General features: G+C 30.7%; 1 protein-coding gene across 2 annotated transcripts in view; it reads right to left on the bottom strand.

Annotated features, from left to right (window-relative positions):
- Window positions 1-851: 851 nt before the first annotated feature.
- LOC106460374 (eukaryotic translation initiation factor 4E transporter-like) overlaps window positions 852-12,893 on the bottom strand; it is a 74,748-nt gene continuing 62,706 nt past the window's right edge. Inside the window, exons 13-20 of one of the 2 annotated variants that reach the window (XM_022387079.1) lie at window positions 10,111-10,314; window positions 9,576-9,667; window positions 8,334-8,434; window positions 7,471-7,522; window positions 6,631-6,760; window positions 2,344-2,667; window positions 1,554-1,784; window positions 852-1,117 (exon numbers count right to left, since the gene is read on the bottom strand). In XM_022387079.1, the coding sequence (XP_022242787.1) occupies window positions 876-1,117; window positions 1,554-1,784; window positions 2,344-2,667; window positions 6,631-6,760; window positions 7,471-7,522; window positions 8,334-8,434; window positions 9,576-9,667; window positions 10,111-10,314 (1,376 nt within the window). In that variant the 3' untranslated portion in view covers window positions 852-875. Of the gene's footprint in view, window positions 1,118-1,553; window positions 1,785-2,343; window positions 2,668-6,630; window positions 6,761-7,470; window positions 7,523-8,333; window positions 8,471-9,575; window positions 9,668-10,110; window positions 10,315-12,893 lie in introns of both variants that reach the window. The other variant, XM_022387078.1, reaches the window with a different exon arrangement.

Raw genomic sequence — 12,893 nt, forward strand, 5'->3', positions numbered from 1 at the left:
AGAGATTATACAAATAATATTTGAGATACTTCATTAAAAAAATGATTTTTTGTGGATAAATAACTTGGAATCATTGCTAAAAGTTTACCAAATTTTGTGAAGATACATATACAGCATTAAAATTTATAGTATAAATACTTAATGTGTGGAAATGTGTGTATGAACTACTGTATTTTATACCGAGCCCCTCGCAAAAGGGTTAAAGAGCTTAGTTAGAAAACCATTTAAATTAGTTTTTCTTGTCAACAGACTTGGAGAGAAAAAAAGTAGGGACTGATGAGTGCACCAGTCCAAAGTTGCAGGGGGCACATATATAAGTGTATGCAAATATGATGTATTGCTCTTCAGACATGAAGAAAAACATTGTCAGCCAAGAGAACTATAAATTTAAAATAAATGTGAAAATTCTAAAAGTACGGCAACAAATAATTCATTTACAGAAGAGAAAAAAGGTATTGTCAATTTCATTTCATAATTTTTCAAATTTCATATCACTGTATGTTGATGATTTAACCAATTAGTGCTAAGTAGAGAAAATAATTGATAAAATGTAAAATATTCATTTAAGATATTCTAGGGGTTATGTAAGTGAAATATGAAAACTGTAAGATGACAAAAAGTATTTTTATTCTTGACATGATAATCACCTTGCACTTGAACTGACTCACCAAAGGCTTCATAAATTCAGAAACAAATCATCATTAAAAATTATAATATTTTGTGTACAATAGACTTTTAATTATTACTAATAGCTTGCCAAATTTTGTGAAGATACACTTACTAAATTCAAAGTTTTGTATAGTTTTCTAGTTACAAGGTTGGTCAAAATGACAAAGCCTGGATAGATACGTTTAAATTATATGTGGTTTGCCAGCTCAACTATCTATAAAGATGAGGAGTACTAAATACCTACCTCCCCTACCATCTCCTTTAGTATGCAAGTTCCCCTGGTTAACAGACTGACCCTGAGATGCTGCTGACTGATGGTGTGCAGTAAGCAGGAGCTGTTGTAGAGCCAGTTGGTTTGGCACTGCTCTACTTCGGGATAGGATTTGTTGCTGTTGATGTTGGGCTAACAGCTGAGCTAGTTGATTGATTGTATTTGGTGGAACTGAAACTAAGCAAGTACATTACAGTTCTAATACAACTGTATAATATTTCCATTTTTAAAGTGAGTGCAAAACAGAGAAATTCACCTTACTAAAACTTAGGAATAACTTAAAAGCATTTACTTTTATTATAGTTCATAAATATAAATGGAAGATGGAAATATAAATGAATATTAATCAGCCAAATTTATTAAAACAAGATACCATAAATGTAAAACATCTCACAACAGTTAACACCTAAAGTATCATTAACAATACAGCTTAAAGATTTATATATTTGGGCAAGTGTTTAAATTATAACACTTTCTCCAAGAGTGCTTTTAACAATACACACTATTAGATTAATGTCTACCTCATAATAAAATTGATTCTAGAAAAGCTGAGAACACTTTGGAGAATTTAATTAATTGTACCAGGACAGATTGTTTTTTATGTTACATTTACCTCTAGGTGCAGAAGGGTTGAGGTTGCCCGAGTCAAAATGTTGTGAAAAGGAAGTACTAAGATTCCCTGGTCTTGCAAGAGTTGGTGTATTTGGATTACTTCCAATTACTGGGCCTTGAGGACGAGAAATTGAACTGAAGTGGCCAGGTGGTGGTCGATTAACGTTAACAAAATTGTGAGGATGTTGAAAACGATGCTGTTCTGTAACTTTTGAGACCAAGTCTTGAGAATCTAAAATAATCAGCAAATTTTTCTCAATTCAACTTTTAATCTACTCTAATGTTTAATATAGATTGGTTTTGCTGAATTTTAATGTCAGAAAATTTACTAAGGTCATTTAATAACATTTTGTTTTATGTTATCCTATTATGCTGCACTTTATAATATTAATTTAAATATACAGTTCAATAATAAAAAATAGCCAAAAAAAGAAAGTAAACTATATATCAACATAGCATAGAATAAAGTGAAAATAACCAGTTGTTTGTAAGAATAAAAATTTTAATGAAACAAAACCATAACCATATAGTATATAATTTAATCAATTTTCTACTGGAATTAATAAGACATTCAAAGTACATATATTTATTTAAGGAAAAAATACCACTGACTAGTTGTACATTCTGAGTGTTGTACAAACAATATTTATTGCTGAAAAGATGTAAGTATAATATTTATGTGCCATACTTCCAATACAACCCCACTGTCATTGCTCTTAAAAGTGCTACCCATATCCCATATTTTGATATACTTTACAGCATAGTTCTATGAATACAAGTAAGAAACTTACTTTGGTAAGTACCAATTGGGAAAGGTTTGTTTGGTGCATTTCCAAATTTACTTCCAGGCCTTGAGTACCGATCCCCACTCACGTTGTATCCTCCAGCAGCTTTCACAATGGGTCGACCATGACTGGTAAAGGGCTGACCACTGCCCTGTATTCGAGATGCCCCTTGTCCATGTAGAGCTCTGGGAATCTGGCCAATTGTATTTTCAGTTGAATTAACATCTGGCCTGACGAACCTATCCATAGTTAGCACGTGGGAAGGAAAGGGTCCCATTGAAGGTTGATTAGTTGTTGACAAGTCTTGACCTAGTTTCATACTCTGTGATGCTGGAAGAATATGGTAGAGTACACTTATGTTTATATAACTGTATACCAAATACTTGTCCCATCCTTTATTTAAACAAGTATAGGAAAGTACATAGACCATGGATTACATTATATGAAAAACAAATGTGCATTTCATGCATTTTCTCAACCCTAAAACATGGTATTCTTTTTCCAGGGATTTTGTAACAGAAACTAAATAAAAATTACCCATTTTACTTTTAGCTTGTGTACATTTAGCTAAAACTATCATTTGGTAAGTCATGTGTAGAAATCTTGAATTGAATAACAATAGATCTATGTTACTTCTTCAGCTTGTTCTTCAGACTTGTTGGTTGGTCGGTTATCACAACATAGGTGATGATTGGCATCATCACTTTTCTCCTTGATTTTGCTATATTGGCTAATATTATCCTAGTCTTGTCAATAGATAAAGTGAATTGCAAGAGGTTTAAATATTCAAAGTTGCACCAAGTGTACAGGAAGGGTGAGATTCATAGACAACTGCATAGATGTACTGGTGATAATAGCAATGCAGGGGTTGCCATTGAAAAACATTTAACCTAGTTTTATACTCTGTGATGCTGGAAGAGGAAGAATATGGTAGAGTACACTTTGTTTATATACCAAATACTTGTCCCATCCTTTAGTTAACTCTCTCAACACGAGCTCTGTCAATTTGACTGACCACGTAACCTCTTTGTACTCGATTGAAGTCTTTATAGATTTAATACTTCTAACTTTCAATATAGTGTGTGTTTATCTTCACAAAATTTGGCAGTCTTTGAGTTCATATTATAAGTCTTTCACATACAAAAAATAATATTTTTAGTGAAGTATTTTTAATAAAATAAAATAAAGATTTGTCCATGAATAATTCATGTGCAAAAGTAATCTTCATGTTAAAATTAAAAATACTTTCCCTCATCTCAGATTTTCTTTGTAATCCCTAAAACCTCCTAAATGCATTTCAAACGTTTTTTTTAGTAAAACTTTATAGTTTACCTGTTATTTTCTCTACCCTATCTCAAAACGGGATCTGTCAATTTGACCAAGCTCATAACCACCAAAAACAAAATCCTAAGTAGCTCTATGTTCGTAACAGTATACATCTATTTTTATTAAATGTTATTGTTCTATTGCCCTTTGAACCGTGTCTAACTACCATCTGCACCATTATAAGTTGTATCACTCGGGGAACATGCAGCTCACGTGAGTGCCTATTGAACCAGTTTAATTATATTATTATTATTACTTATTTTACCTGATCAAGTCTTAAATAACTTGAAAAGATCCATATGTTTAGATTTTAGTTACTTCTTTAATAATAGATAAAGAATAAATATGAAAAACAAGAAATAAAGTAGTTGCCTAATCTTCTTTTTTCTTGCTCTCGGGTTTTCAAAGAGAGTTAACCCTAATTTTTCATACTATAGATAGTAATGCACTTAATTTTTATTTAATTAAATAATGCACCAAAGAATATAGACAAATAACATGCAAAAAGTAGATAAATTCACTTACCTCTCAAAATTATCCTGGCTTTCTAACTATGTGACAAGAGACATTACAAATTCATCCAAGCTAGTCATTAACTTGCCCATGGGAAGAAATCTTGTACTGTGAGTGAAATTGGCAATATTCTGTTCAGAACACAACGTTACACAATACATCATTTGATAGATGAAAACCATGACTTTCTATTGGTTATAGGTAATACAAATTGAAACGTAAGAGAGAACTATCAACGAATTGTGAAAAAGAGGATGTGACTAGTGGGTGTGGTAGGAAGGATCTGATTTTCTAATCGATAGCTCTGTAACCAAACAAAATTGAAGAATTTTATAGAATATTTTACATTTAATTTCGTACTTTTTCAAATATGCCTCTAGAATATGCATCTTAGAACACAACATCTCAAAACTATTATCACATAACTGACTTTCTAACTACCCTACAAATACAGTAAAAGCATTCCATTACTGCTATGAGCAAAACTTCGATTATACATACCCCAATCACTTCCTCTCAACTAGTCTATTGCCATTAAATTCAAAGGACATTTTCAAGCTCAAGATAGAAAAAATGGCTCTTTCTAATGAATATAAACATGTAAATAATTGTACATTTGACCTTGTCATTACTTACAGCTTGTGTTTATATTAGTTAGACACTGTAGAAGCTATAATAAAGTTATACAGACTAAAGAGAGAGAGAACTGAGAATTTGCATGTGACCTGGCAATACAAGAAGATTAAGAATTTTTTAATTTCTTTTTGAAATTTAGATAAAATAAAAATTTATTTGAATAGTAAGATGCATTCTGATGCCAAGTTTCCTTACTCATTTTGAAAAGTTTTTTAGTCTTGTCAGTGAAACAAAATATGATACAGTCAAGTGAAAAATGAGTTAACTAAGCCAACCCCTTCTTATTCCACGAAAACATTTAACTATCATACTTAAAAATGATAAAGCAAACTTTTTGCATGCTTTAAAAAAATAACTGCAATTGTAGTGGAAATTATTTAAAAACACTTTTTTTCCCAAAATATCATCAAGCTAAGCTTTTATGTCTTTATTTAGATCTCTACATAAATTTCCACTGAGCTGGAAGTCTTACTGGCTTTTACAGTTCAAAATGGGAAAAAAAAGAGGGCTTTCATGATGTACTTATTCCAGTAGTCTATGACTTATCTAAGCTGAGATATGAGCAATTACATCATACCATGATATTAGAGGTTAAGAAACAGCGACTTGTTAAAAATTGTTAAAACTACACTTGCTTGTACTGAAGTTACAAGGACAAAAGAAGTGCTACTTTGTTCAAAAGTATTATGGCTTTGCTCCTAAGGGTTATGAATACCATATTATGGTTAGAAAAAATTCAGTAAAGTCACAAACACTAATGACTTTGTTTGGAATCATGCTGAAATCCAAATATGAAATTTTAAAAAATTACTACAAGTTTGTTTTCTATATATTTTTTTATTTAATGGAGAAACTTTACCCATGAGGCAGACTGCACCTATTAAGGTATGAAGAGTTGAACTAACTACATGAAAGTAAAGATTTGATACACACACAGTTTACACATCACATTTAACTACATGAGAATAAAGATAAAATTATAAAATAGGGTATTATTAGAAGAAAACTGTGAAAATTTATGAAGAAAGGCATAACTTTTCAGAAGCAAATCTGTGGTAGAGAAGAAGATATGCAAGACTAAGAAAATGTACAACTAGAAGCAAAATTTCTCAGAGAGAAGAAAATGGTAAGATAATTTATCAATGTGGGGGGGGGGGGTGTATAAAAGTTATGATGTAAGAAAGTAGAAGAAAACTTTAATGGGTGAAAGCAATGAAAAAAATAAAATGAAGGGGATGAGACTGCATTCAGTTTTCACATTAACAACAAAATATTATAACTGAAGCCTGTTCTGCAACATTTGCTAATTCAGTAATGAGCAAGTACAGTAATGACCAAAGAACATAATAAAGTTATACAATCATATCAGAAAGGGCAAGAACAGCTACAGCCATAAAAGTAGTAAAAAGTGAAGTTAATAAATAGAAAAGTGTTATCAAAGCTTTCTTATCTGATAGCTTAACTGTAAAAACAAAATATTTGAAAAATTCAACTTACTAACAAGAAATAAAAAATATTATACAATTTATCCATCACTATCCATATGAATAGGACTTATTTCTACTAAGAACTATATAGGGTCACTGGTAGCATTAAGAAATGCCTAGGATAGACCAAACATCATCTGCTAAAAGTTAGCTTATGTATTTTATTTACTCATACTTGTGATTAATTCATATATTACTTACAACATTAAAAAGCTCTCACAATGGTAATTTTTTTTTTAAATGTCAGTGTTGCTATTCTAAAAAACTTACATCCAATCTACAATATATTACATTAGTAATATAACAATAATACAAAAACTGTGTTTCAAACCTGTTAAACTCTGCAGCCCACTAACAGCACTAATAGTGTCCAGTTTTCCAATTCCTCTGTCCGACTTGTCTGTGTGCATCTTTCTTATCACAGAAGTTGGAGTGAAAGCAGCCATTGTGGGGCTCAAACACTAGACAGTGAAAATTTTATCATTCTCTAAAAAGTTTACTAACTCAATAGCTAATGTGATTTAATGAAAGTACACTGATAACAAGTAAAATCCAGTTATTCCCTAAGCATATGAATGCCACAATTGACACAAATCAAATTATTAACTGATTATATATATATATATATATAAACAGGTAACTAAAACATCACTGTATTCACCTTGTACACTGATGTTAGTTAAATGGAAAATCATTATATTCACTAAACACATGATGCACTTGACAAGAAAATAATTTTATTCAAAGGTTTCCTCAAATGGCTTTCATATATGGTTTTTACTACTATTGCTATTGTTGAGTTTTATACCATCTCTACTCAATTCTAGGAATTGGTCCAATAAAAACATAATATAAATGACAGAATAATGTCCACAAAATAAAGACTGATTACATGACCAATTATATGTTCACTTTCAATTCCTTTGTCAAATAACATTGTTCATAAATACAAAAGCAGTAAATATAAAAATTATATTAAAGATGGTAATATTAAAAAGTCAATCAAAAAATGTATAAGCGGTAACCTGCATTAATCTAAAACAATGTATCTACAAGTAATTAAAATTACTACTTGAAGCTGTAACTTCAGATATACAAAGACACACACATTTGTGTATTAGTCCTGTAATGTTTGAAATTATATACGTCTTATAAAATAAAAATAACTTACTTTAGATGGTGAAGAACTGTTTACAGAGACATGGATACTTGGTGAATGGGTCCTAAAGGAGTAAACAATTTTTTTTTCCTGGCTTTAAAATAATTATTCACACAGTAATTGCTAAAACATCACTGAAAAAAAAAACATCTCTCCTTCAGTTTTTGTTCCATCAATATTTAAGCAGATAAAATGTATGCAGTAGTAATTTTATATAAACTTCCAATGACACTATAAAAATAAAATCATTTTCAAGTAAAAAAAACATATTTCGCATCATTACATATGGTTAATTATTGTGATAATCTACCCATTTTACTTAAAACCACAGAGGCAGTTATGCCAGATTGTATAATCAAATGGTAAACTCTAGTTATGCACTTTTTATCATAATGTATTTACATTGTTTTTCCAAGTGATTAAATTTCAAGGCTAAAATGATTTCTTTACACAAATTATAATAGGCATGAATATTTTGGTCAGTATTGATAAAAATCAACAATTGTAGAACTAACTCTAATTAGCCAAATATAAACTAATCATATTTATATAAAATGTGTTTGTCCTAATTCTTGGTAAGTTATACTCAACAGAATCCAACAGCATCAGTGTAATATGAAGGATTAGTTAATAAAGTGTAAAGATTTTATAACAGTCTTTGTTTACTGTTCATAAAGCTTTCAAAGCTCTGACAAATTATCTATATGTTGAATATAGCTTTTATAATTTCCAAATTTGATTTTTGTAATTAATTTTCCATTACCTTTCGTTCCCTTCATTATTATTTCTATTGTGTGATAAGTAACCAGATGGCACCAAACTTGCAACTCTGATTGATTTCCCACCAAATTTTTCAGAAAAGTGAAAATTTTAACCTTAATGCTTCCTGTCGCTTCCTGTATTTTTCCTGCTGTTCTGCAAGCTTATGCTTAATTAGAGCATTCTGCAAGATAGACTGTGTGTGAGCTGCAAGCTCCTGTGGTGAAGGAATACGAGGTATTACAGGATTTGTCTGAAAATCAAACAGTTAACAAGCATGTCAACAATAAATGATCTAAATTTGATTTTTAACAGCATTTATCAGTATCTATGAAATCAAATAGTCAGCAGGTAAGTTACTATGAGTGACCAAATGTAAAGGTTTGTATAATATTAATTAAACTTAAAAGGTTCTTAATGTTGGAAGGGAAAAATTAACCACTAAATTTGCAATAGGAACTTCATAAGAAATTTTTTAGAATATTCCTTCAAATAATACAAGTTACTTTACTACAGAGGACAATTTGTCAGTAACCATCAATGATTGCTCATAGTATAGTTACATGTATTTTCACGTGGAAAAAAAAAAAAATTCTAAACAATTCACCTTTGAAGATTCCTTTGGAACATGAAATTATTATTGTGGAAGATTTATGGTATTATATTTTTTATACTTAGGCCTTCATAAAAGCATATTATACTTTCTAGTTTTCATTATGCATCCCTTTAATCCTTCAAAATGCACCATTTAGCTTTAATAAAATAGAATAAATATTTAAAAAAAAGTAATAATCCTGGGGACAGACCTATTTGAAGATGCCCAGTAACTCTGCACATTCATGCTCTTGGCATGAAATTATATATATACATGTAAATCTCACTCTTCGTAATTAACCACCATTGCCATCTCTCCTCCTGTCAAAGTATTATCTCAACAAGATATTGGGTACCTACAGAAATATCTAGGAGGAGGTTTCTCGAAGCATAAGGAAGAAAATAAAGCTGTATAACATAAAAACTAGATTCTGAATCTGGATTGTATAGAAGTACAAGGAAAAACACAGGTTTAACCAGTGTTGAACTAGTATAGACCATAGAAGTACCAGACCAAGTTTACCAATAAACAAGTGTTAAGTGGATTTCTAAATTTATTTGTTCCCCCTCCCCAATACTTCAAATTGAACAATAAACACCTAAATTCCTATAAATTCCTTACTTAATTTACATTCTACAAAGTGTAGATCAATTAAAATGAAAAAATTCACATATCTCATCCCAATTCTTAATGCATAACACCATATAATTTAATCATAAATTTGAAAATATTAACTTAAGTAACCTCTTCTAGCAGCTCTTACCTCCACCTGCAGGGTGTTAGATGTTCTGGACAGTTGGGTTGGATGTATAGGAGATGGAGCATGGCTTAGTACTGGAGGTTGCTGTCCAAATACTGAAAATCAACAAAATAAGTTTTGAAAACAATTTAATTATAATAAGCTGTCAACTACAACTACGTGTAATAAAAAATAAGGATTTAAATTAAAGACTATAATCTCATAAAAACAACATTACAAAGAGAATAATTCTATACAGGTCATGAGCATTACTATTATGATATCAAACAAAAGATTCAAAAGAAGCCCATTTCATATAGTCAACAGTTACTACAAACATAATCAAAAATAACAAAAACCACTTCTAAAGTGCAGTTCATAACAGATTAATTATTCTGAGCCTGAAGATGCTAGGATCCTGAAATAACTCCTTGGCAGATTTTTAGTTACAATATACATATCCTGAAAATTGGCTAGTTTATTATCCTAAACCACACCAAAATACAAGTGTTTCCATGTTTAAAATTTAATAAAAAATTTACACAAAAGGAATAAATACTTAAGGGTGATGGGATTCGACCATGACACTCTGTTGTAAGAGGAGACTGTCTAGGAGTTAGTCCACTGCCACCTGGTGGCAAACTCAGAGATTGCTGGATGGAGGAATCATGGTTGTAGCTTGACACAAAAGGAAGGTTTTGCCCAATTGACAAAGGTTGATGTAATAAAGCTGACAGTAATTCTCTGTCTTCTGAGTCTTGTGCTGTCAAAAATGGAAGTTTGATACAAACTGCCAAATATTAACTATTAACATTAAAGTTTTAGTATGTTGTACAGAAAACTATCACTCTTTGCAATTTACTTCAACAAAGAAATACTTAGTATTAATTATATATATATATATATTACAAACTATTTATTCAAATAAAACTACTCAGCCCTAACATATATTTTGTAACCTTCTATGTAATATCCTCTATAAGGTACAGCAGGTTTCAACAAGCTACTTCTATGGCTGCCTTTTTAGATAATTCAAAAATGGCTGCACAATTCTAAGTGATTGTACAGTGAACAAGTTTTTGATATTACCCTTTGAGATTTGTAATTTGAAAATGACATTTATTTTTATTATTAGCTGCTAGTTCTTCCTTTAATCCTAATACAAAATAGTTTATAGCTAAAGTCAAGCAAAATAACTTGGCAGTTAATATCTGCCAGACATTACTTGAAATCACCAACACCCCAAGACAACTAATTTCCCTTTTTTGACCTAATGGGATGTCAGTGATATCCTTCAATTTTTTTCCACGTAACAGTGTAATTGGAAATCAGGAAAAAAATAAATAAATAAAAAAAAATCATCCTCCATTTCCATTTTTTTTCAAATCTAAGGGCAATAAACTACAAATTTTTTTAACTGGTCTATTAAACGTGCACTTCTCAACCCCAAAAGTATAGGAAGTAGTTCAGCAAGTCTTGTTTGTGGTTGGACCACATTAAAAAAAGTAATATTTTGTTTATAGATGATATGCAATAATGCCCAATGTATTTTATATGCATTTCATTAAAAGTTCATTCTTGCCATGTTAACATTGCAGCGACCAGTATTGGAGAGTTCGTTAGTACTTTCTATGTAGGGATGGCATGGATGCCGTATTGAACCAAGACAAAAGTTATCTGGATCTTCTTCTCTACAGGTTATCAGAAGCTAGCTAGTTATATGAAGAGCTACCTGGCATAAACTTTCTATCTTCAGTGTATATGCAGCTTTTCAGCTATCCAAAGCATCCCAAAGTCAAAAACTGGTGAATAGCCAGAACTGAGATTTCTTATTTTTGTTCATAATCATCTTTCTTCAATAGGCCTAGCTCCAACCTAGTTCTAGCAGTAACTATAATTCTATCATCATTTGATAAAGCAAAGCAGTCTTCACAATCTCTGAATACCTATTTTATTATTATTTAGAATATACTTTATAACCATCTTATAAAAAAAGTAAACAAACAAGTATAAGAAAAAAATATATTGCTAAATATAAAAGCTATGCAGGGCTGGCTACTTAACTTGAAAAAAGGAACTAAACAAGATAAGGATGGAAATGTACATATCACTAGATCAGCTAATGATCACATAGCAGATTAAGTGTCTCAATTTTACATGGAGAATAAAATCCCTACACTGCTGGCTTCCTTACTCGCAAAACAAATAGAAACAGCTAAAGGAAAGGTATGATGAAATCTTAGATTCTATATCAAACACCAAACTTTTGATAAACTAATTGGGGAAGCCAGTAATGTATGGATTTTATCCTCCATGTAAAGTTGAAACAGCTTAATCTGCTAGGTGATCATTAGCTGATCAAGTAATATGTCCACTTCCATCTCTATCTTGTTTGGTTTTCCTTTTTTCAAGTTCAGTAGCCGGCCCTACTACATAGCTTTTTTATTTAGCAATAAATCTTTTTCTTTATACTTGTATGCTATTAAAACATTAATTACCCATCTCACATTATCAACGACCTAAAAATCAGACACAATGCAAGTCATGAATGCCAAGAATAAGTACATGCATTATGGATACATTAACCCTATTTATGCAAGTGAGGGTTAAAATGCATGGCACAACATTTTAGAGTTACACTCAAAATTTAAGTAAACAACTTTATTAACAATTTATGCCAATAAACTTGATATCAAAAATAATTAATAAATGAAATTTTTAATCATAAAAGGAAATATCTAAATAAATTCTCAATCTCCACTTCTATATATCATGTGACACTTGCTCATTCCAACCTACCCATTTAAACATTTTTTCCACCTTTACTTGAGCTTCTGAGCTTTAGCACAAACATATAGGATAGATATTGCCGAGACAATCTAATTTTATAATCTCCAATCATCTTGATTTAAAGATATAAACCAGAAAAGAAAACTCACATGCCAATTCAATAATTCTCTCTGATGTTTGGCATTACATTATTTATAACCAATAGAAAGAGATTTTAATTTACCAATTTATGTATAATGCTAGCTAATTCTCATAACTTTTGAATTATTCAGCCTAAAGATTCAAAGTTGCCATCACTGAATTAATGTCAAAAAAAGTAAGGGAATTATTTCAATGCACTTATAGCCTAGTTAGAAAGCCATTAAATTATAATAATTATAGAGCACTGAATGTTTTTTTGTATTATTACTTACTAGCTCCCTTCTGCCTTGTCTGGCATTTCTCAAATTGGTGTCCACAAGTCATGTTCGAAATTTATAGAATTAACCCTTTCCAGATGGGTGACGGGTGAAAGGCCATGTCATCGCGTTTGTTGACTCGCATTCAAAATTT

Source organism: Limulus polyphemus, unplaced genomic scaffold (genome assembly GCF_000517525.1).
Source record: "Limulus polyphemus unplaced genomic scaffold, Limulus_polyphemus-2.1.2 Scaffold761, whole genome shotgun sequence".
Classification (NCBI taxonomy): domain Eukaryota; kingdom Metazoa; phylum Arthropoda; class Merostomata; order Xiphosura; family Limulidae; genus Limulus; species Limulus polyphemus.